We start from the raw sequence: 26,797 nt of genomic DNA on the forward strand, positions 1-26,797 counted from the left end.
TCGTTCCTCCATAAAATCGCAATTTCACGTAAATCAGTAAAATCATGTAACATTACTTTTGTAAAATTGGACGTGCTTGATTTAAAGAAGTATATTTATTCATGTTTTTAAAAAGCGTGAAAGAGAACTTGGCCTGCTCCTCAGGAAGATATATGCGTTCAGATAAGGAACAGAACATTTAAAGTAATCTCTTAGCTCTATGTGCGCACCTTAACGGTCAAATGCATGCAAAAATGTGTCAAAATACAGCACTTAGTGATTTTTCATGTATACCTTCGTCGGTCATGTAATAAATCAAGGTAAAGAGTTGAGAATGAAAATACGTGTGTAATGGTAAATTGGATGTGTCTGTAGCTCTTAAAGTGACAGCGGGCTATTTTCCTGCTGCTACTCTATTAATCAAACAACAAAAGACAAATTCAAATTCAAAATCACAACTGCTCTTGAGGGAAGGACTTTTGTCACTTTAAAAAGAAACAAAAAAGTTTAATTCTTACAGTAATTTATTGGACTTCTTTTGGACTATTGAAAAATAACACCCATTCACTTCCATTATGAAGCTTGGAAGAGCTGAGACATTTTTTAATATAGCTCTTGATTGGATTCATCTGAAAGAAGAAAAATCATATACACGTATAGGATGCCTTGAGGGTGAGTAAGTCATGGGGTAATTTTCATTTTTGGAAATATCCCTTCAACTAAAACTCTCAACTCCACTAGCATGTCCCGGAAACTCATAAATATTCATCTATGCTCATCCCAATATCTGTCTATAGTCTTTGATAAAATAGTGTTTATCAGCACAGCACTGTTTTGTTTACAAGGGTAACAATGGTAACCACGGTTTTCCTGCTTTTCTAAAAACACCTCCTAATATCAGAGAGTGAATTTGCATTTTCATTCAGTGTTTTTGCAGATTTTTTTGCTGTCAGTGTTGGCAATTTTGACAGTTTAATGGAAAATAAGAACAACTAAAATAAAAAGGTAGCTGGAATTGTTTGTCCAAATAAAGAGAGTGTACACATTCATATCAAAAGTAATGTTCATTAAATAGGTGTTTAAGGTAGGTAATGCTAATGTAAAACTTTTGGTAAATCCGCAGAGAAAAGAATAGAAAACCAGAGAGATGAGGGAGAAGAGGGGGGATAGAGGACAGAAGAAAGGCGAAACAAACTGTCAGAGTTGCCATTGCAGGCAACAAATAAAAAGCTTCCTCCAAACTCTGTCAGAGAGAAGTGTCAGATTCAGAGACTGCAGGGAAGGTATAAGCTAGAGCGAATGCCACCAAAGAGCTGCACTGTTTAACCAAACATCTGTCACATTTCTAAACCTCCTTCAAATAAATGACTGGACTATGACCCAAGGAGTTAAAATTCATTGCATAGACAGTTGCCTTTCCCATAAACATCCTGAATTAATTTGTTATCGGGTAAATCGTTTATACGATGGGCACTATAAACATATTTTGGGGGCAGACCTAGAATGAGAGCCAGACAGCACAGCCACAGAGTGCTTGTAGCTAATCTGATGCATATTACACGCAAAACTGCCAAGTGCTGGCTGAAATAACCCACTGCAATCAGATTGGCTGGTTCAACACATCTTCCAGGAGTAAGAGTGCATTTTTTTTTTTAATAAGTGCGCCTGGAAACAAAGCCGTTTACAAGGTACCAGACTGATCAAATCCCATTTCTCTTCCTTTATTCTACGTTGTAAGCTACCGCTCTGGTTTCAGCATCATATACCACTAACACTTCATATGTGTTGCTGAGCGATACGTACTGGTGGCGTCAAATCTCTGCAAGATAAAAGTTTCGATTGAGGCACTCCTGCAAGAACCATATTAATAATTAGATCCGTGTGTATCTGTTTAGTTGAGTCATGAAATTACAAACAGAATATACTGTAATAATCCAGGAGTCCTTATTACTTTCCAGACAGACTACAAATAATTGTCTGCTGTTTTTAAAACAGTTCCTAAATGGCATGTAAAACGAAACATTGCATTTAGTATCTTACATGCTAGTCAGACTGCCTCTTCCTATTTAAGTGGGTGACTCTTATGTCGCTTTTCCACTGCGTGGTACGACTCAGCTCGTTACGGCTCAGTAACAAAAGTCAAAAGTCTGGATTTGCAAGACTAAGGCCTACAGTATAAGTGAAATAAAAACAGCACCACTGGTACTCAAGCATATAGTTGAGTATATCAAATATAGAAGACTCTCAAGAGGCGTTCAGAGTAGTAACAAAAAGCACTCTTACTGACAGCCCTGTGCCTCAGGGATACTCTTTCAGAGATCCATCTGAAACTCACACCATCATTGACATCACACAGAAGGTGTGAACACATTTGGTGAACTCTGATGTATGAGTTGGTTGAATCTAGAACACGCTACGAGAGCAGATAAGTGAAAAACCTACTGCTCTTAAATCATCTGCTTCATACATCAAATAACTCGGGACATAAGGGAATAATTGACCCAGTGTGAAGGGGGAAACTTTAGAAAAATCTGTAATAGCGAAATAGAGCTGTAGCTGGCAGAACATGATCTATCCCATAGTATTTATTAAATTATTAGATTAGTATATTATGTATAAGGTTTTTTCACCATTATCAAGCCTGCTTATATGCATAACACTCTGTAACCCAAAACCCAATGACTAGGCCTATATATTTTATTTTATGATCCACAAGCATAACATCTAGTTATAACCCAATAAAATAAAATAAAACTAAACCAAAAATTGTTTATTATAGATTTTTATGGCATCATATTTGAATCTGAGGCAGTTTTCATTACCACAAATCTTCAAAGACAAGTGCTGATAATAGAAAATAAACCAGTAAGAAAAAGAATTGCATGATGCAGCTGAACAAGATCATCAATCCAAAAAAAGAAAAAAAATTGATTATGTTGCTAAAACTCACCAAAGCAAGCAGATTTCCAAGCCACATGTCAGGCTGACTCCACGCTTTTCGTGGGTGCTGGAGCTTACAGCAAAACACAATAACCCTGTCCAAACACTGACACAAGTGCACACAGACAGTCCCTCAACAAAACCATAAACAGCTTTTTTTCCTGAAAAATGTGAGGAGTTTTTGTAGTGTGACAGAGTCAGGAGGTGTTTGTGGCCCATGTCAAACCGAAGGAAACTACAGCAGCATTGCCATGAAAAGAGCTGCAGACTCAAACAAAAATGCTGCTTCTTTTCCCCTTTAATTTCATTCAACATTTTTTAAGTATGTTTGCACCCTAGGACTTACTAGTGTTTTATCTAGGCTTCATATTATTTACCTGCACTGTCTTTTGAATGGATGGGCACAGAGGGCCTGTATTTTATGCTGGAGAGATGACAAATATCCTGGCTGAAGCTCAGCAAGATCCTAGTCTAAAACAAATGGCAAAATTCTGCTCCAAAATGCTCAGAGCTCCACAGAAGGGGAGCCTCAGACCCAATAACCTGGTTAAGCTACATAATACTTATAACATCCAAGTGAAAGTAAAAGTTGGAAAAAGGATCACCCCATTGTGTCAGTATTTTGTCGAACCACCCTTTGCTTTAATTACAGCCTTTAGTCTGCTGGAATATGTATTTACTAACTTTGCACATCTAGACTTTATTTATTAACATTTGCCTACTCTGTCATTGTCATGTTGGAAAGTAAACCTACTGTCAGCAGATTTTGCTCAAGAATTTGACATCTTATAACAGGATCTTATCACTGGAAGAATGCTGTTATTTGGATGGTGGGCTGTGAAGGATTTAAATCAGACAAATGGTTTGGTGTTGAATGCCAAATCATTAAATTTGAGTCTCTTCTGTCTCAGAATCTTTAAAGTGCGTTTTGTCAAAGCTCATTCGTGACTGTATGTGGCCTTTCTTGAGGAGTGATTTGTGATTTGAAATTCTCTTTAAATTCCTGCACCTGCTTCAGAGTAAAGTAGTGTTGTTTTTGGCGGCCTGTTTTAATTTGAGTTTTAGTCTAGTCTTTGTGTGAAGCTGTCCTTTTAGTTTTTATTAGTTTGTCACATTCATACCATTTTGAGTCTAGTCAAGTTTCAGTCAACTAAAAATCTGAGCATTTTAGTCAGAATTATCCATGAGTATTTTCATCTAGTTTTAGTTTACGAAAACTGATGACATTTAGTCAATACAATTTTTATTTTAGTCTCTTTTTTAGAAATGTAATTCTATTTAACCCATTCAATACAGCACAAGTACCTAGAAGTATAGACAAATTTTCTTTTAGCCACACCCATTTCAAACAAGGTTATCTTATAATATTATTGTTACATTATAGACTCAAGAATACATCCATTCCAGACACGGAAGACGCTCTGATTTGAATTTACAACATTTATTTTACCAACCAAACATGTTAGAAGTACACACACATAAAGGTAAATAAATAAAAATATTATAATAAAACAGAATTTTTTTCTCCCAAAGATGAACCCCGGCTGGCCGGTCATCTGTCCCTTTCTGTGTCAAGGCTGATTTATACTTAACGCATCTGCAAGTTCGGTTGGGTGAGTGCAGAAAATATGACATCACAGTGTTGCTGGAAGTTCGCTTTGAGTGCACGCAAACTAATTTCCACTAAAAAAAAAAAAGAGTTTGCATAGTTTGTCCACACTTCTTCAGAGTTTCTGTAAGCCTCCTGGTCGCATCTCTGACCATTTTACTCCTGGCTCTTTCATCTAGTTTGGAGCGATGTCCTGAGCAAGGGAAGGGTCTGTGTTGTAACAAAAACCTTCCACTTCTTAATAATAGACTTCACTGTGCTTCTAGTCATTGATAAAGCCTTTGAATTTTTTTTTTTATCCCTCTCCTAACTTGTGCTTGTCCACAACTTTATCCCTGAGATCGTTTGACTGTGCCTTGCCATCCAAAGTTGACTGTTTGCTTCAGTTGCACTACTAAGGACTGAAAAGCTCCAGGAAGATGACCACAGCTGATCACAGGTGGGTGTAAAATGGATTTGTGGTCCATTAAGAAGGTGATTAGCTACACCTGATTGAGTTTACAAGTCATTTTAGGAGGGGTGGTCTTTTTTCCAACTCATTGATTCTGTTTTAATATAAATATAGTAAATATAAATATAGCTGGATAAAACAAAAACAGTTTCTGTCTTCATTTCAGGCTTCAAAGGAAAAAAATGTGATTATTTTAAAGGTCCTATGACATGAAAATTCCACTTTCTGAGTTTTTTTTTAAGTTTAATATGAGTTCCCCAAGCCTGTATATGGTCCCCAAGTTTATAGAAATTTGAATCGGTGTAAATCGAGATTTTTCTATCTTTCTCTGCCTTTGAGAAAATGGAAGCTCAAACGGGCTGATCTTGAATCTCCTCGTTGTGACGTTGCAATGAGAATTGTTACCTCCCCTTTCTCTGCTTTGCCCGCCCAAATATTTACATATAATTCAGTCGCAATGTCAGCACAGGCGACAGGCGTTATAAACAGACTTTTATGATATGGATTCGACAGCACCGGCACAAACAGTGAGTAACAGTGTTCATTAATGCCTGATCTGTGATCAGTGATTTCTGATGTGTAGCTAATTATTCAAGTTCACACAGACTTTCTTTCTAAATCGTTTAATAGCTACTGTTTATGCATCAGTGAATCAAGCCAGTGACTAAACGATCAACTTCACGTTGTTTCTCTTAGTAGCATGAAACAAATCTGTTATTTAAATTGTGATTTAACTACAGAGAGCGATCAAAGAATGCTCCATTTTTCCGGAGCTGTTACACATTGCGAGTATATCTGCACACTTGCCCAAACTGCCGTTACAATGAATGACGCTGTTATGCTGCACAACGGAAATCTTACTATATTCATGTGTTTGCTCTTAGCTGTGGTGAAAGCATTTTGTGAGAAAACGTGTTGCAATAATGACGAGATCACTGCATCCACGCGATAAACAGACTCCGTCTATTCAATGCTCATCACTGCAGTCTTTCATGTGATGGGAAAAGACCGAAAAAATAATTATATAATCAACAAATCCACGATTCGTTAATCTAGACAGCTGTAATAGTAAATATATATGTATATATATATATATATATATATATATATATATATATATATTTGAGAGGGGTTCATGAACGCATTTCGAATGCAAAGATGTCAGCCAATCACAAGAGTTGTGGTTTACTCGGCATCTCACAGCAGACACGCCCCTTCAAACAGAGCATTCAAGCCAGAGGGCTAATATCAGGATCTAAAAATGCTTTTTATTTCTAAATTTTAAATGTAAAAATCATACTAACAATATAAGTACACCTAAGGAAACATTAAAAAGCATTTAAAGAAAAGGAAATAATCCATGTCATGGGACCTTTAAAGAGGGGTGATTCATTTCTTTACCCACTGTATATCTAACATAATATAAATAGAAAGTATCCTCCAACATGACATGTATAATATAATATAATTGTAGACGGTTTGCAAACATAGAAATGACGAAGAAGTCTGGGTGGCGAGCAAGCACTCTTTATTGACCAAAATATAGCAAAATAAACTCCTTGGGCACACTGCCTCGTATAAACTCAAAACCAAAACAGTGCAAACACACCATCCGTGCTGCAACAGTCCTTTTTCTCTCCCAGGTCTGGGAGCCGCTTAAATCCCATCTCTCCGCCAATCACTGGAATTAGAGACAAGTGTTAGTTATGCAATTGACCGCCTTGCTTTAAAGCCCACCCACCCCCACACTTTAGCCCCGCCTGGCCCACAATAACATACTGTAATTGTTTCTCAACTGGTGGGTCGCAATCCAAAAGTGAGTCGCAAGACCATTCTGAGTGGGTCGTGGCATGTACAGTCAATGAAACAAGATCAACTAAACAAAACTTAATTCTAAATGTTTTTTGATGCGAGACTTATTTTGAAAGACGTGTGTGAAAGCTGTTGACACTTCTGTTAGATGCATTTTAAGTAAATGGAACCTGAGAAAAAGTGATTCAGTATTTGTGGTCAGATGAGATGATGTCAGGCTTAATTTTAGTCTCATTATTTTATCATTATTTTCGTAACTTGTTTTGAAATAAAAGTCTCTCACCTCAGAAAAACAAACTATCCTGTCCTGTCAGATGTTATACTGTGCTTGTAGCGCACACTCTTCAATTGTACATGAAAATGCAGCTGCATGCTATATATCACTTCACTAAATCACAAAAGAAACTATGAGCATGCTACGTGTAAAATAAAAGTAACTTTGGATTTGGATGGGTTAAATGCAGAGCACGAATTCTAAGTATGGGTCACCATACTTGGCTGTATGTCACTTTCACTTTCACACAAAGTGGGTCGCGGGTTGATGACCATAGGAAAATATGGGTCCTAAAGCCAAACAAGTTGAGAACCACTGTAATATTTTAAACCAGCTTTCTGTTAAACATTATATACTAAACTGTTCACTAATTATGTTAAAAGTTACCAACAAGTTTTTGTATGGAGTTTGGCCATTAGAGGAATGAATAATTCATACAAAAAGGCAGTCATCCTTTGTGGCAGACAATGCACCATTCCCTAGTGTTTGTTGAGATGTGCACTGATATCAGATTAGCCATTCAGATCAATAGTACTGCACTGCCAGGAGAAGAGGGAATCACTCCTAACACATTTCCACTGACATCACCACCAATGGGATTGCAGAACACATTTTAGGGCTGGGAGTATGCAGCAGTATTAAGGACAGTCATATCCACTGAAATATCAGCATCCTGCATATTTAGGCAGGGTGTGTCTGTGCCAGTCCACCACAGAAAATACATATTTCAAGAGGCTTTTCCTAAAGATTAGCACTTATCACAGCCGTTAGGACGTGGTTAGTTTCCATAGCTAGATTACTAATGAAAAAGGTAGGGTTGATGGAGAGAAAAGAGCGAATGAGGCCAGACTTGTGCTTAAAATAGTACATATGAGCAGCCAGGAGTGGTAAGTATACCAGTTATGTCCTGAATCTCTCTCTTCTACAAACCACAGGCATTCGAGAGCCCACAGAACATTCTCAAAATCTTATCGACAGCTAAAAGTGACAAACTTCCTCTCTCACTTAACATATTTGGCCATGATCTTTATCTCTTGGGCACTCAAACAAGAGGTCTGTAAGCTGGTAAACTAATAACTAGATCCATCTGTGACACAAAGCTCAAATGTCTCTTCTGGCTTCTGGTTAATCTGAGCCTGGACCTCTCACAGGGCCTCCATACACAGTGGCCCTAATGAGAAGCATCAATCAACCCTGGCAGCAACATTTACTTACCTGTCATCTGCATGAGAGGTGGTCTTCATGCCCGTGTGCGATATTCCTACGAGAGTCCAACATTCTGAATCCATGAGCCCACCTCTAATTGGAGAACACGGAGTGATAACTGGGAAATCAAGGCAGGCGGTTGAACTTCGTAATATTTTTCACCTGGGTTTGTTTCAGCAGGCAGCAGAGCATTCTAAATAAACAGCAAAACCTTGTTCTCTTAGCAAGTAACAGAATGAGATCCGTCTCAGTGGGGCATGTAAATCTGAGCTCTCTTAACCCTCACAGCACTGATGAGGAAGAAATCCCAGCTCAGTTTACTGACATACGGGAAGACACAGAAATGAATGGAAAGGAATAAGAGAGGAACAGGTGTCGTGTTACGAATTTTAATGGAATAGTGAGAAAATTTTAAAATTCTTGATACTAATGTAAAATGATTTTAATTTATTGTATGCTTATTGCTGATAATGACTAATCTAAAAAAAAAAAAAAAAAACTTAATCCATAACAGCACTTAACGCAAGCTTCATATTCCACTGAATGATTCAGGTTCCTTATTGATTCCATTAGCATTCCCCTGGTTTCTGTTTATTGTGAGTTGGACATGAAAGTATTTGCGGTGCAGTGAGTAAATCAAGAACCACTCAAGAAGAAGTTAACTGAATGATTCAAACCAGTAACTAAGAGTGCATTTGAAATTGCATACTCTCTGGGTAGGACTGCGTATCGCTTGAATTATATCGATTCTGATTCTTATTGATTCCTAGTTTCAAATCCAATAGAATGAAAAAAATGCAGACTACTTAAATGTATGTCTTTTTATTACTTTATTAACACCCAATCTTTCTCCTTCATCACTTCAATTTAATCTGACCACTGAAACTATTTCTTTTTCTGAGAGGCTGTGAATTTTGTTACAAATATCATTTAGCATACAAAAACCACACGAATGACCTGCGTTGACCTCTTAGCCACCTGCCCTTAGAGGAAGCAGGAAGTGGGCAAGCGAAAGGATATTTGGTGCAAATAAAAGGAAGAGAAGCACTCACTGGTCGTGTAAAATGAAGTCAGTGTTTTCGGAGGAGATATGTCCCGTCACAGGATGCTTGAATGTCGTCGTCCTCTGGTTGTGGCTGCATCCGAGAAGAAAAGGGAGGGAAATAGGGAAAAACAACATGAGCAATCCAATATTAATCATGTTTAATTTGGCATTTCCCTACCCCCTGTGTGTACTGTAGCCGTGAGAGCAACATTCAACAGGAATACACTAAGTTTGAGGAATTCTGCTGACTTTCCCGCAGGAGTGCAGAATGTGTGACAGCGCTGAGGTCTGGCCAAGTCCACTCATATTGTTTGTTTAACACAAAGTGTTGGGCTAAGCACAAACCGCTGCAAAAATTGATTTCAATTACACAGGCTCATTCAGTGTTTTAACTAGAGTATTAAAAAGATCTCACTGTCATCAGGTGTAAGAAGACAAGAGACAGGGGGCTTCTAAGGGTGAGAGGACATTACAATAACACACATAATATGCCTGCTGTCATCAATTCAGTTATTCATTCTTTCTTCACACTGTGTGTTTGAAAAGAGTGAGAGTGGTGGTAATTTGATGAGCAAGGAGAACCCCAAGTGAGTAAATTAGGTCCTATATGAGGGGAAAAGGCTCCACCACAAGTCACTTATCTATCATCATTTCCATTATGAACCTATATTTCATAGCGATTATCTGTGGACTTAAAGCTGAGAAAAGAACAGACATAGCCATGCTTCAGGTGCTCTAGCAGTCATACAGCAAAGCGAATATGTCCTTCACTGTAGGATAGAACAGATGTTAGAACTAAAACTAGTTTAAAAAGGCTGAAATAAAACTTACACTGAAAAAAACGGAAATAAATGCAGTAGTAAAATGAGCAATAAAAAAAATTAAAAATAAAATAAAGATGACCTATTTCTGAGCCGCTGAAATCCAACTGCTATGCAAATGTACCATTTATTTATATGTATATACAAAGTTCTGTCATGAAACTCTGGATGGCGCACAATGACATCATTATTCACATGGCACAGCTGATTGGCTCTTTTTGTATCTGCAGCCAATGAGCTTGCTTCTCAACATTCACATACTTGCTAGTGCTTGCTGTAGCACTTGCAACGCTTCAGAAATCCACCTCCTGGGCTCGCCATTTAATTATTTCAATGTTCTTAGCTTCAAGGAACTGCTTTATCCGTTTTGCATTGTGAAGGGTCATTATCTTGCATGAAAATTGCAGGCTGCTTGGGAGATGCTCCAAGGGAAGGAGGTTGCTGAACATTTTCATTCACTTTGACATGTAGCTGTATAAGAGGCCCAACTCCTACTGCACAAAACATCCCCCAAACCATGACACTTTCTCCTCCACCTTTCTCTTCTTTACTCACTCGGGTTTCAGTCTTTCCCCAATTTAATGGCAAACAAAATGTTTCATGCACATATTGTCGGTAAAGGCAATCCTGTGATTATTAGTATATCTCTAGCACGTGCGTTCAGATCAGGATTTGTGTAGAGGGTTGAGCATTCTGAGCTGTTCTTCCCATGCAGGCAGCAAAGGTTAGAGTCCAGCTCATATAATTTCCTGTCCTCTCTTTAGACTTCCTTGAGGAAAAATTAATTTATCTTCTATTCAGTGTTGCTTGCCTTGTATGTATACCTGAAATTTTCTGCTCTCTCTTAATGACCATAAGATCATGTAATTAATAAATATACAAGACCATTTAGGAAGTCCTCACAGAGATCAAGAATAACAAAGAAGTTTCAAGTATTATGCCATTGTTGTGACATGTTGCCAAGAATGGTGTCCCATAATCAGAATTTGTGCTCTACATTTAACCAATCCAAGTGCACACACACACAGCAGTGAGTAGTGAACGCACACACTTGTAACAGTGGGCAGCCATTTTACTCTAGTGCACACATAGATTTCTGAAATATTGCTGCTTTACCACAATACTCATTCAAGTTCTCCAAAAAGGCTAGTCATCCACGTAAGACAAGTGCATCACTAGTTTCACTTGTTCAGTGCTGAACAGGGTATGGATCTGTCTTGGCACGTTTAAGAGAAATCATACTGAAAGCATGCTCTGCAGTGACCAAGCCACTCATTAGCAGAAAGAATCAAAAGGCTAAGCTCACCTTTGCTGAGGAGCATGTTGTGTGGAGAGGAAGAACTGGTCCAAAGTTCACTTTACTGATGAGAGCAAGTTTAATTTATTTGGGTCTGATGGGAAATAGGCCTGTGCAAAAAAACAGGGTTGCCAGGTTTTCAAAACAAATCCTGCCCGCTTGCTTCTCAAAACTAGCCCAATCGCGTTTCCAGGAGGTTCCCCGATAAAAATTGTGTCCAGGGGTTAAATACACGTTTTTGGCGGACTTGGCAACACTGGTTCAGGTGGAGCAGCATTTACTACACAGAGCCATAGTCCATCGACAAGCTACACAAAATCGCTTTCAAAATCGACAAAGATCGCCTCTGATTTTAAATCGATTTTGTGTGGATTTTCTGTGGATGTTCTGTGAACTACAGCTCTGTGTAGTAAAGGTCAAACAGTGTTGCCAAGTCTGCGGTTGTTTTTCATGTCCGCGGTTCGAAGTGACCCCAATACAAATAACGTGATGTTAGGCCCCTAAAATGCTAATTTTACCAAGGGAACCCCGCCAAAAAAAAATTTGTTTATCGCCCGTAACAAAACGCAATTGGGATAGTTTTGAGAAGTTACTGGACAGGTTTTGCTTTGAAAATCTGGCAAACATTAACAGCAAGTGATCTATGTCACGAGATATATGAAACATCCCCCCACAAACAGCCTCTTAAAAGCCTTTCTTCCATGGTGGTGGCACATTCACCATGACAAGAAAGCATAGGCATGCGCCTTTCACGGTACACTGTTAGATTTAACAGGGTGTGAAAAAATGCTTATGTGCCTCTGCGAAACATGTCACCATACACCCCCAGTGTCACAACATTGTCAAGTTCATTCTTCAGTGAACAATCATACCACAGGATTCCGAGGTCCAAACATCCTCATAAGATCAGATTCAGCTGAATGCAAACATGTCTTCAAACACTACAACACGCTTTGATCTCTAATTGAACATTTAGTGCATCAGCAAACTCTGCTGAATAAAAGCTTTTCAGTGGCTGCATGAAAGAACACTTGACATTAAAAGCATGTAGTACAAAGCCTTCACTACAACAATGGTTTTATCTATGTTCTCGCAGCCTGATCCAGCTCCTGAATAAACACTATCCTGAGGTCAATTCTGCTAACTCATCTGTAAAATTAATGTGTCATGATCAATATCATCACAACAAAACCACATAAAAAAATCAATGCAAGGAAAATATACAATGAAATTCAGTAACACTATCAAAAACAAAACACAACAAAAAACTAGGCTAAGTAAACATTAGCAAATAATGTTTGCTACACACACACACACACAAACACAGACACATATAATCACATCAGAATGAGAAAGGTAGCCTATATGCAACTTTTCATCTCATAATTCAGACTTAAGTTGTCAGAGTTGCAAGACATCTTGGCAGATGCAAACTTTTAATTGCTTCCATAGTCCATACTATTGACAACATTATAAACATTATATAACATTAAAAACTCTTCACATCGTGACACAATTAACCATTATTTTAGATCACCAAAAACAACAAAACCTAATTGAATAAGTGCTGATTATCTGAGAAGTCATCAAGCTCTAGGTCACAAAACAAACCATACCTGAAATCTTTACAAAAATGCTGATTCACACAAGGTACTGTACCTCGCTCAGTCGTCATCAGCCTGGCAGGCACAGACTGGGGCACCTTCCTGCAATGGGCTACAAAAACTCCTCTTTCACTAGCTTTGTTCCGAAAGCATCATGCCATGTGCTTTGCTAAACTACACCGGCTCTATGAAATAGTTGAACTATTTTCCACTGTTAATTAGTAATCAGCATTCTTTAGCTATTGTGTTCTCATCATATTACTTCCGAACTATTTGCTACAGAATTCCCTGCATTAGAGGATAAACAGAATCCCAAACAATAGTGTTGTTTGTTGAGCCATGATGCAGGCAGCATATTACATTATAAATGATGGTTATGAATTAACTCTTGTTCCTGTTAAGACTGCTGCTTTGTCTAAATTCTAGAGACAAGAAAAATGGCATTGCATATGATTAATAGGACACACTAGAGTAAGATGTGTCAACACCTTATCTATGCATTCTATATATATATATATATATATATATATATATATATATATATATATATATATATATATATATATATATATATAGTTTTCATATATTGTCCCATAACCATACATTTATTTAGACAACATTTAACAAACATTATGCCTAGTATTACAGAAACCACAAGTAACCACAAGCAAGTATGCTGACAGAAAGAAGTTGTGTAGTGGTGAAGTCTGGCCTGTTGATATTCGGCAGATTACAGTCCACATATTACCTCACCTCTCCACTCCCCTTGTACTATGACTGCTCTTGCCTGTTGGATGAACATATCATCTGGCATCTCACAAGAACTGAACAGGCAATTGTGAAACCAAAACAACACATTATTTAACAAAACTGCTGATAACAGTACAGCTACACAAAAGATACCCAGATTTCTCCTAGTACTGCATATTCATATTGCATAAAGAAACTCCACTGGCACTGCACTGCATCAACAACTTTAAGGGACCTGTCAATGTCTTGTTATATTTAAGGTCTGTATATAGAAAGAGTTTTAGAGGAAGACTTTCAAAAGGAAGAATTTCAAATCATTGTCTGTTGTCTAAGTTGGAATAGTTTATATGTTCCTCTGGTTTGATGGTCCAAGAGTATACACATTTAAAAAAAATAAGATTTTTTTATTGGCATATAGCTCCGTTGAACCTTTCCACCCCATAAAACTCCCTTTATAATAAAAAAAAACTTTTCTTCAGAATAAATAAAATGTTCTTTCCAATAAGACAAATAACAGTAACTCTTATAAACAGCAATAGCAAAAATAACAGCACTTAAAATCCAGAACTCTCCTTGTGGCGCAGTGTGTAATCTTCATATATATATATATATATATATATATATATATATATATATATGTATATATATATATATATATATATATATATATATATATATATATATATATATATATATATAGTTCATATTATCATGGTACAGTATTTTCTCAGCTGTAAAATTACTTTCCTAAACAAGCCGCTAAACAGTGATTACATTTAAAAAAACACACACACACACACACACACACATTTCTATTCTTTAATATTGAGAACGATTTTTAAAACTATATCTTTCTCGTTATCTTTCTAGTTATTGTGCTTGGTGTGAACGGGCCTTAACACTTCTCAGTATCAGAGTTTAAATGGCGTTCTATTCTAGATACATCAATGGTACTATACTAGAGAAACAGAGTACAATCACTATTACACTATTTAAACAAAGTTTTAGATTTCTCAGTCAACTTCATCTTCAACTCTCCATCTTATGCAGAGCATTCTGTCTTTAAATCGTCTCACCGGCAAGGGAACAGTAGATCATCTACTTCATCCTGGGCACATTCTGGGTTTGTCCTCTGAAACGGTTGCAGGATGAGAGATTCACTCAGATGCGAAAGTTGATATCCTGCTGACGTGAAGTGGGCAAAGCTCTCCTACCTCCACGAGTTCTCCTGAGAACAGCCTGCCAGAAGTGTCACTCACAACAAAGTATTTGACGGCCGTTCAGAGTTCAGACTATTTCATGACCAGAACCGAGCTCAGCTACACAGCTTATCCGATCTATCCCTCTTCTCTCCAACTTCCCCTCTCTTTCTCTTTCTCTAACTCCCACTCTCTCTCTCACTCTCTAACTCCCACCCTCTCTGTCTCTTGTTTGGCCCATTAATGAGGATGTCAGTGGGCAGAAAACTAAATTGGGAGGAAGTGTTTCTCTCCCAAAATAAATTTCTCTAAGCTTTATAACCCAAAACCGACCTGGTTCTATTGCACTAGCCTGTTGCCCTCCCAGAAAGCATCTCGTTTCTATCGTATTGGCAGATATTCCATGGCAAATCACAGAGCTGATTGTTTCGAGAATTTACTCTGCAAAAATGACTGACAATTGGAGGAAAAAACCCTGATGATTTGACAACGTCACTGCAAAAATCTAAATTTTACAGTAAATTTGACCATTTTCGAAACCTACAGAGGAATGTGTTTCCCCTCTTGTGAGTCAAGGCACACACCACTACACCTGCGACACTCTCTACGACAGGATGTTTGCCACATATCAACCCACTCGCCAGACTGTGGGCTGTAAACACCAGTAGGTTAGCTCACAAGAGATAAAGCATGAGGTATGCAGACCAGGAAAGCATTTGTTATTTACACAGCTCGAAAGCAAATACTGAATCACATACCCCCCAAAAAAACCTTCAGCTAAACGGAAACAATGGCCTTTACAGCATTTCCAATTACCTTTGCACATTTAACATAGATTTAAAATGCATTTGGATGACAAACTATGAGTTTGCTTTGATTGCTTTGTACTTACTTAAAAAAAATGTCCTGTTCCTGTGGCTCAGTGGTAGAGCATTGCATTAGCAATGTAAAAGATCATGGGTTCAATTCCCAGGGAACACACACACATACTGGTAAAAAAAAAAAAAATGTATAGCCTGAATACACTGTAAGTCACTTTGGATAAAAACGTCTGATAAATGTAAATGTAAAATTGTGCAACAAAAGTTCAGAATAAAATAAAGCCTTAGTCAGCAGCAAAAATAAGATTTTATGCAACTTTGTACAAGGTACATCACATTAAGCATGAATTTGACTAAGAAATACACTCTGTATTATATTAATCTATAGCTATGAACATTATATATCTTAGTCAGGAGGAGAGACTGAGGAAGAACAGATCAATTGTACGAGGAAAGCATTGTGGGATTTGGTTACTCAGCCTAGCAATTATTTAACTGTGCCGTTTTCAGAACAGAAATTGTCCAATTGTAATTCATTTATTCAGCAGGGATATATGATTCAGGTTTTATATAATGTGTTCAAAAAAACTTTTTACAGAGTTCTGGATAGGCTATGGAGGATTCACAAATATATATAAAAAAAAAAAAAAATATATATATATATATATATATATATATATATAAGTATTACAATGGAGCTATCAATGCCAAGCCAATGTCATGAGTTTGTTGAGTAATATAAGTCACTTAGGATAAGAGCATCTGCCAAATACAAATGTAAAAATGTTAATACAAAATATATAAAACATACCTTTCTTCTACACAATCTCTTCTCATCATTTTTTTTGAGTATTTTGAGTCTAACCAGCAACAGTGAATGCTCTTCTCCTGTTGGTGGCATCAAGCAACTGTCTTTGAACACACTGACCACCCTTTCAATGAAAGCCCCTTATCTGCTGCTGGGTGCCATCATGATCCCGGCCCTAGTAAAGAGTTGCTTCAGTGTGCCATCACTGTAGTGCGAAAGAAAACAATCCTTCCATTCTGGCTACCTCAAGCTTCCATGATACAAAGGACAGTTTTCCAATATAAGGACATTTGGAATTTAAAAGACCTCACAGGCCCAAACAAGCCTTGGTACAGGGGATTCAGACTTTAAAGAACATTGACAGAGCCCACCCTGTTCATTACACAGCACATTTCAGGATGGTCCCCAACATTGAAGAGCACCCCAGCAGAAAGCTAATTAGAGCGGAGTGAAAGGACCTGAACAACGAATGGGAGATTTAGTGTACCACAAACACAAATACTGTTGTTCACCCCGCCGGGTTGCTCACAGGCTCAGCTGCAGTACCCAGTTCTCCGTGTAGCGCGACGGACTCATGATGATGTAGTAAACGACAAGCAGTGAGTGTGAAGAGACACTTAAAAGGGAACAAATGCCAAGACATAATTACTAATATGATTAAATGGATTTCCTACACAAACAAACAGTGAAAGCCAGTACAACTACCCCATCATAATTTATGAAATATCAAAACTCTAATTATGCAGAAAATAAACCCACATGTTTTTGCTGTAACCCATTTGATTTCAGACGAAACGGATTAAACTGAAAATCCGATCCGGCGTTTTGCTCGCTAACAGAGTATTACCATGACAACATTTGCTCAGATGAACTCCTTCGGATTTAAAGGCCCCCGGAAAAGCTCGTTCCAGAGCGCCTGGAGGGAAAACTAAGGAAAAGTCTTCAAAGTTTGAGCACAGCTAACAAAACACAAGTTGAACCCTTGGCCTTGAAACAGTCTACATCCCTGTTTATGAGACAGAGCTTCCTATGAGGTCAGCACTTCAGGTAGGTCTTTTAATAGCCTCATTTTAAAAAGCCCATTGAACACCTACCCTCAGCTCTATACACACTCCCTTTGTACATATACAGAGATCTTCACGATGGCCTGAGGGAAAAGATGCGCCAGTAGGAATACAGCAGCATCAGCACTTCCATCACTTCACTGGCACAAAATTAGCCTGCTAATAAATATTTATAAAGATCTATTTCACAGAAATTTATCACAGAAATAGCTGTTTTACGGCCACCCAGACAGTCACAATGAAATGATTTTTTAAAAGGCACTTAGAAGATCAATGGTGACAGCAATTTGTGTTGGGTGCATAAAAAAAAAAAAAAAAAAAAAAAAAAAGATCGATAGAAAGCTCTTCAAAATCAGGGGAAACAATTAGTGAAACACACCCAAACCTGCATTATCTAAATCCTGAACAGTGCTGGGTTCATTAAGAAACTGTAAATCTGTGGCAACCCCAACAACCGCCTGCAACACAGCCTCCTGAATTCTGCTCAGCTTCAAACTGCCAGGAAACTTTAGCTCCACTTCTAAAACATTGATTCGTATTAGCTAACAGCTCATGTCTCGGCTCATTCAGAGGCATAACATTAACAAAAACATAATGTGCAGCTTTTATGGCTGTCCTAACACATGGAGATGAGATCTAATGACAGGAGAGACAGAATGAGATGGACATGACAGGTTTTGATAAGTAAATCAGAGACAAACTAATGTAACCGACAGATGCCTTGTCTAGGTTTAGTACCTCAGCATCTGCAGTAATAGCTGCAGGATAGGAGTGACGTGCCCCGAGACTGCAGCAGAGCAGCAGCATATACTGTTTGAATATCTTGGCAACATTTACATTGTAAATAGAGAAAAACATCTTAGAATAATCAAATAACACAAAAACATACTAAATCACTAATGTCATTATAGTGGTGACTATTCAAAATCATTAGCTATTCCAAGCCCTGCAGAAACAATTTGTTTTTGGAATAAGATGCTTGTGATACTGGGTTTATATGCCTTCCTTTGGGACCACAACTACTCATGGTTGATAGCAATGCACAATATTTTTGTCTTCTTTCCCTTTCCATGGCTTGTTGCCTATTCCATGGTGTGAATACTTAACTATTACTGTGCACATTTCTTATCATTATCAATGTTGAAAATAGTTGTTCTGTTTAATATTTTATGTGTAAACTAGTTCATTTTTTTTTCAGAATTATTAGAAAAAAAGCATTTATTTGAAATAAAAATCTTTTGTAACATTAGAAATGTTTTACCTTCACTTTTCATTCGTTCCTTGGTGAACAAAAGTATTCATTCTTAAAAAAAAAAAAGATTCTTAAGGACCCCAAACTTTTGAATGGAAGTTAAACTAGGGATGCCCCAATTATCAATATAATAGCGAACCGTTCAATATGCGCTTGTGACCTTTTTTTATATAATATACATATTTTTTTTTATAATTTTGATGGACACGAAGAGGAGAAAATACTGTAGCAAGCAGAGTGAGCTCACTGTGATGCACAACATCTAGGAAGACAATCCTAAAAACTGAATTGAGGGTGGGGGTTACATGAATATATCACTGAGGGGAACTACCCAGTATTTTCTTTTCATCTTGCTTGAGTATAATGATTATACTATTTAAGTAGTATTTATAAGCAAAGTGCTGTTTGTGTACATTTGTAACCAAGAAAAAAAAGTGTACCGTAAGTGCCACCTGCTGTCAGAGAGTGAATCTGTGTTCTCATACAGCCCGTCTGCTGCTTTTGTTTTGTGCAGAGATGTTTTAAGCAGCATCATTTCACAAAGCTAAAGTTGGACCATTCTGGTTTTTTGCTTCAAATTTTTAAATTATACCATCTAATTTAAAAGAAAAACTGCTACATGTGAGGAGCATCTTTGTTTGTTATACAATAAAAATACAATATATCATATGCTCATTCTAAGCGCAAGCATATCTGCATCTTTAAATTATTGAGCTCATTAAAGCAGGATTGCTTCTGATTGGGTGTCAAATGTTATTTTTATCATTTTTCAGCTGAAAAGAAAATTTGTTCTGAAAGTGATTCCAACGATATTGTTTCTCTGTGCCTTTATCGTTATAGCTGTGGTGTGGACTCTGCTAGTCTTTAATACTGGGAATGATTTTAGAACAATAACTTTATTGTTATCGTGTCAACATGCCTTAACTGTATTGTTCCATCCCTAGTTTACACACATTCATCACAAAGGTGTTAGCACAAGGACAAGCTTCTTCTAAACTGCATTATCTGAGATCGAATAAGGCACCCAATCTCGATTAGGTACTGTTAGTATGTTTTGGAATTGAGAGATCGTGGCATTCAGTGATCTGACGCAGCTAACCAGTAATGACAGAGTGTCATTTGTCACAGTAATAAGGAAGTGATTGGTCTGTAGTCTTAGACAGCCCCAGGCACCACATTACCACTGTCATCCAAATGAGACAGTCATAGAGCAAATTTGGAAATGCTGATGCTGATGATTATAATGCGGCAGATTAAATTCACAGGTGCTTAAAAAAAAGAGAGAAAAAAAAATCTGATTCTATTAAAACACTCAGGCTCATTTTTCTTTTTAAATAAGACTGTTCCTCCAAAATCCAGGTAATCAACATCAATAAGATTAAATGAATGACTCAGCATCAGGAATACGCACAACAATGTGATAAAGAACATACAAAATAAAAGGAGGCATTTTTTTCCCCACTCAAAATATCTGGAAATCTTGATCTACAGTATCACTTTTGGGACAAAATATCCAGAAAAACCACACTGGATGAAGTCACCATAAACACAAGCAGCCAAATAATGCACACTGTATTACTCTACCCCTCTTTTAAATTGGACTGAACTGACTCTAATGAAAAAGTAATAAACCCTGAACAAATATGCACTAACCAAGAAGTCTATCCTCATCTTTTACATTATTATAGCTGTCAGATGTGGGTTTCATGTTATCAAATGGATATGTAAAACACTGCTTTTGTCATCAGAGCATGTGACTGCCTCAGAATTCTTGGGATCAGCGATAATGACCTGCCAGTGACCTGAGTACATTTTATGAGATTAAGTCATACCTTCTTTGCAATACAATACCAATATCATGCAATACCTTCTTTCTGACTGTCAGAGTGAAAATGAGACAAAGATATTAGACAATACATTGTCAGCAGGGTGCTGAAGAGGAAAATGTTGCAGTGGCATAAACATATTCCTGTGGCCTCCACACAGTCAACATCAGAGCAGCCCTGAGAATATCTGCAGCAAGGACACAGACTCAATCTTTGCAGGAGTGCAGAGTCATACAGGAAATATACATTCCTCTCAGGACACACTCTTCCTCCTAATAAGAGCCGTCAACTGCCTATCCAGAAAGCACACAGAGAATGCTAACAGTGTACTTTAATATCACATCACGTCTTTTTTTAGGACATTATGTAGGTCATAAAAGGTAAATATACCTTGTTCAAAAGACTGGGTCAGTAAGAAGAAATTCATTTTTTTATTAAGGAAGGAAGCATTCAATTGGCCAAAAGTGACAGGAAAAACACTATTCATGTTACAAAAATTCAATTTCAAATAAATGCTGTTCTTTTGAAATTTTTATTCGGATAAAAAAATTATCATGGTAGGCAGCACAACATTGATAACAATAAGAAATGTTTTTGAGCACCAAATCAGCATATTAGAATGATTTCTGAATTTCTGAGTAATGGCTTTAGAAATCAGAAAAAGTTTGTTCATTAAATATTAGTAAATATAAAAAGAATCATTAAATTGTAAATATTTCACAATATTAGTGTTTTACTGCAAATCTATTCAAATAAATGCAGCCTTGGTGAGAATAAAAATAGGCCTATTTATTTCACAAACATTTATAAAACAACTCTGCAGCTGACAGTGATATAAAAACAAAACAAAAAAAAAAGGGAAACTTCTCAACTATTTCAGAGTCAAACACAAGGGAAAATTCAAGCTAAGGAAAAGTAACCAAAGGACAAAATCAGAGCACATGAAGAATATATTCCCCATTTCTAATTTCTTAGGTGAAGACATCAGATGAAGGCACTAAATGATCTGTGTTTCTGTAACTTCAAACATCTTGTAATCTCAAGCGCTTTGCTTCTGAAAAGCTCCTCTTTACGGTTTTCAGCTCATCTCTTTAGATTAGAAATGTTCGGTCATATCGGTGCTATTTTCAGGACGCTCTGCAGTTGAGGTTTCGACAAGCAATGGCTTCAGTTCAGCCAAACACTTAAAAGCATTTATCACTGATCATTCCCTTCCAAATGTAAGCAGAATTGTCGCAATGTTAGACTCCACGTTGCAATAAAACAGATTTACAACAGGCTGAATACAGCATTGGCATCAGAGCCAGTGTTCAACCATGCTATTTGCCAAAAACAGTAACCATGGGAACACCAGTGTCTTACCCAAAATGACCATTTAGACAGTGACCTCTTAGTTGTGGCTTTTAAAACAAGTTATTACTTCCTATTGGCCAAGTAAATGGGCCATTAGATTTTCAAGTATTAGCAACGATGCCTTAAACAACCAATAACCACCTGGAAGAAGGGGGAAAAATGCAAAAATCCTGGTTTTCCTCCATCTAGGGACAACCGTACTAAACAAACCCTTGATAAAAGGCATAAATATGCTGCATGTAACAACAGGACTTTGTTCTTGAACTATTGCACATCGCAGTCCATCAGACACTGACGCTATTAGACTGAACACCCAATGTGGAAGCAGAAGAAAGTGTTTAAATGCAAATATTCCAGCCTCAAAGAACAAGCATTTAGATTTAGACCAGAGATGAAACGGATAATCCAGATGTGAACATATGTGGATTTGTATGTCATAAAACTGCTAACTTATTAAACCTTTTTCCTCATGAGGACAGCTGGTGGGTCCACAATGTAGGCAAACTCTGAGCCACACACACACACACACACACATATATACAAACACTCACCACATATGTTCACATCTGGATTATCTGTTTCATCTCTGGTCTAAATCTAAAGCTTTGGAGGGAATGAACATAATGCGGACAGAAACCCTTCCAACTTTCTGAATCTTAACTAGGTCTAGAAACATTTTGTTATACTGTTGACATTAAAAATGCTCCTACAGCAATACCCACTCCACATAAGACCAAAACAATCCATCATGTATAAGGAGATGCAGCTCGCTCTCCATGTTCTCTACAGTGGATAATAAATAATCACTGAGCTCAAATGGAACTGACACTAACAAGTCAATTAAAAAAAAAAAATCAATATATTGCCAACTCAATATAATGCCAGACACACGGTATTACAGTCTAATGTTTGTAGTCAATAAGACTTTCTAAATAGTCTGGTTTCCAGTTAGAGATTTTGGATTTTCAGCATTTGGAAACAGGTTCACCTACATTCACTGCATCTACATGAACTAAATAGCTGTAAACCAGATGAGCTGTAAACCAGACACGGATGGGCCCTTAAGGACCGAGACACAGAGACAAAGAAAGCTGGCTGATGTCAGACGCATAATTCATTTCAGTGAGGGTTCTCTGTGTTCCCTACAACTCCTCAAATAAAAACAGAAAAAGAGAAAGAGCCCACCCATGCAGACGGGTCCTTTATCTTAATTATGATTGCTCTGCCACTAGATACAGGCAGCAGAATTGCAAAACAATGACCGTTTTCAAATGGTGTCCTTAAATCCCCGTCTGCCACTGGTCACACAAACAAATAGTCCAGCCCAAAACTCACACCATTAGTTCAGCCAACATTACAAAATTATTAAACATATATAGAATAGCTGATAGCAGAGTCACAAATTTTAGGAAAATATTTCAATTTTACCTCACAAACGAAGGTTTTTTTATTTATTTTTCAGTGCAGCCCTACATCCAATTAATATAAAACTGTTTTCCCTTTAAACATGAATTGGCAACTCTGGTAACAAGACTTGTTTCACTTCACACTAAACTCCACCTAGTACATGATGTAGCCAATGTAGTTATGAAACATTCATCCAGGATTACTAAAAAACAATGACCATGTGGGCTGATTCCATAATAATTCTGGTCTGTATTTCATAAAAATGTATAATAATAATAATTTAGCATGTTTCATCTCAAGTGTAGAAAGGAGAGATGAGAGAGACATAACAATGGCAAAAGAAAAGTGCCAAGGGACTGTAAAAACAACAAAACAATCACAATCCTATTTAGTTTCAGGTGTTGGCCTTCGTCCTTCTGTCACCTCCAAGTCAAAACTGTGACACAGACACAACAAACTGAGCCCCATACAAACCAATCCAGCTACAAGACTGCTAGTCTGGTTTTAAAGCACATAGATATGTATCAGGCTTGAGAACACTCTACCCGTACAGAAAATCAGCTCTGAATAAAAAACAACACCGATCAGATAAGGACAGGGACACTGCAGAAAGGTCAGTTAGTGGAATGTTTGGCCTGAAGGGTGTCTGATAATTACAATGTAACAGTTTAGAACAAGAAGTGATGAGTACATAACGGTCTCTGATGGCAGGATCTCGCACATGTTTATGGTGTGTGTTTTTTAAAATATCAGGCATATATAAACCAAGCACACCTTTGATATATCAGAATACAATCAGGATGAAAAATATTTGGTCATTTTGGGATTATCAGCCATGTGCCCACTAAACTGATTAGCATATCTTCCAAAAGCCTAAATCAGTTGACTCAGATTTTTTAAATTAAGTTTCAAATGGGTTTTTTTTTTTTCAACTTTTGTCAACTTTTTAGTGAATATCAATTACATGTAGATTAAATACAATATTTCCTGCAAAAATAATTCAATTAGTATATAAGATTATTAGCATATGTATATACCTGTGAGCATTTTTCCTGCTTGATTCTAACTATAAACTGTCTCCAGTTTTATTTTTACATTAATCTCTCTCTTCAGAATGAGTTGTGATCAGCTATTAAAAGGAGTGCATCCTCACGGATCAGTGCCATCTCCTCAACTCTTTCCATATTCTCCGTTTAGACTGCAGTGAGGAAAACATGCTCTCCTTTTCAGAAGACCCCTTTCAAACACACACCATTAACTCAACCTGTGCTTCATTAGTTAAGAGAGCAAATATAGAACTCACGACTGAAATGTTGGTAAAGAAGATAAGTAACTACATGGGTAAGCCAGCATGACATCAAGAGATTATTACTTTAACAAGTGAAGCTGTAAATGTAAGTAGCCAATCTGATGAACAGACATGAACGTGACAAATACTGAGATAATTGGTAAATGATACACAATGTAGAATGCAGAAAGTATATTCCAAATACAGCAACCCAATACTGTCAGATTTAGCAATAAAATATGCTCATTTCAATTTTTTTTAATAAAGACTACAAAAACTACTAATACATTTAAATCATTACTCTATATTTAAATGTTAAATCTAAATTTAAATGTTAAATATAAATCTTAAAATAATTTCTACATGTTAAATATGAATCTAAATCAAATCTAAATGTACATTTTAACTATAAAGCTTGAATTATTAGTGACCCTTGACTCTTTTCCAGTGATATAAAACCAGTGCCTCGGGCTGCAGAAATGTTGTTTTATGTGATGTGCACTATTTTACATTCAGCACCCCATAACACTGTGCATGCTAATAAAGTGGTTGGCTTTTATGTTGAAGCCCAAAGCACATAAAGTCTAACAAAGATAATAACACTTAATCACACAATTTTTAAGCCGTTTACTGTGAGTTATTCACTATGGAGTAAAGTAAAATACTACTTGGCACTGCATAAAGCTAACACAACTGATACATGTGTAAGCAGGACAGCAGACTAAATCCATATCAAAGTGGAATGGCATGTCATCTCCAGCTTCATACTACTCAGACCATTTCTTCACAAATAATTCCCTCCCAGGACCTAAACAAAGACATTCTGGGATTTAGTACAGTTTCCTGGAATTCCAGATTCCAATGTTAAATCACTTGAAACAAACACAGGTTTCATGAATCTATTCTAGGACTATCAGATCCAGGCCTCTCCTCAGAGGTGTTTTTCTGTCTCAAACCAATGAACCCATGACTGATTGATTGAACTTCCTCCAGTAAAAACAGTCTCTGCAGCTCCTTCCAGCATCCACATTAAGACTCAGTGTCTGTACCACAATGACGGCTGCAAGATGATATTAAGTCTAGGCCAGAGCAGTCCCTGGTGTTTCACAGTAGAGGTAACAGGAAGGGCAGCCAGGAGGAATGATAAATCGATGGGGTCTATTTTTTTATAATCTTCACTGTGACACCATGACCCTTCAACCCTCTACACTGCGAGTTAATCACTTGAATATGTGACTAAATGATGTCTATCGTTAGCCATTGGCTAATAAATGCTTACATTTTACTCGCCAGGGTGTGTGTTCGAGGCTATTATAAGTTTAGCACGGATATATTTTAATTCGCTATACACTGACTGAGCACTTCAGAGTTTCGCTCTCCATCAAGTGATCTGTACTTTTCCAATTCATCTCAATGGACGCACAGCGCACCTGTATTTGACGCTCTGTAAACTCTGTGTGAAGGCGCATGACTCGCCGACGCTTTGCCGACAACACTGTTTCTCTCTCACACATGCAAAGTGAGAGACTCATCAAACAGTATAATGATGGAATACTGTAGATAGGTTAAAACTGCAAAATTTGTATCATTATACTCTTAAAAGTTACAACTATTAGTTTAAGATCTTAAAAGGTTGTTATGATTACTCATGAGATGATGCAACATTATCCATGCATTATGATGCATTAAAAATACCCATAATGCATTAAATACAGGTGCATCTCAATAAATTAGAATGTCGTGGAAAAGTTCATTTATTTCAGTAATTCAACTCAAATAGTGAAACCCACATTAAGTAAATGCACACAGTGCACACAGACTGAAGTAGTTTAAGCCTTTGGTTCTTTTAATTGTGATTATTTTGACTCACATTTAACAAAAACCCACCAATTTACTATCTCAACAAATTAGAATACTTCATAAGACCAATAAAATAAAATAAATAAAAAACATTTTTAGTGAATTGTTGGCCTTCTGGAAAGTATGATCAT

General features: G+C 37.1%; 1 protein-coding gene across 3 annotated transcripts in view; it reads right to left on the bottom strand.

The window, feature by feature from the left end:
- The window catches only part of LOC128017040 (pleckstrin homology domain-containing family A member 7), an 84,330-nt gene that overhangs the window by 32,404 nt on the left and 25,129 nt on the right, over window positions 1-26,797 (bottom strand). For all 3 annotated transcript variants that reach the window (XM_052602098.1, XM_052602097.1, XM_052602096.1), the window contains exon 4: window positions 9,324-9,407. In XM_052602098.1, coding sequence (XP_052458058.1) covers window positions 9,324-9,407 — 84 coding nt within the window. The remainder of the gene's footprint in view (window positions 1-9,323; window positions 9,408-26,797) is intronic.

This window comes from Carassius gibelio, chromosome A7 (assembly GCF_023724105.1).
Source record: "Carassius gibelio isolate Cgi1373 ecotype wild population from Czech Republic chromosome A7, carGib1.2-hapl.c, whole genome shotgun sequence".
Taxonomy (NCBI): domain Eukaryota; kingdom Metazoa; phylum Chordata; class Actinopteri; order Cypriniformes; family Cyprinidae; genus Carassius; species Carassius gibelio.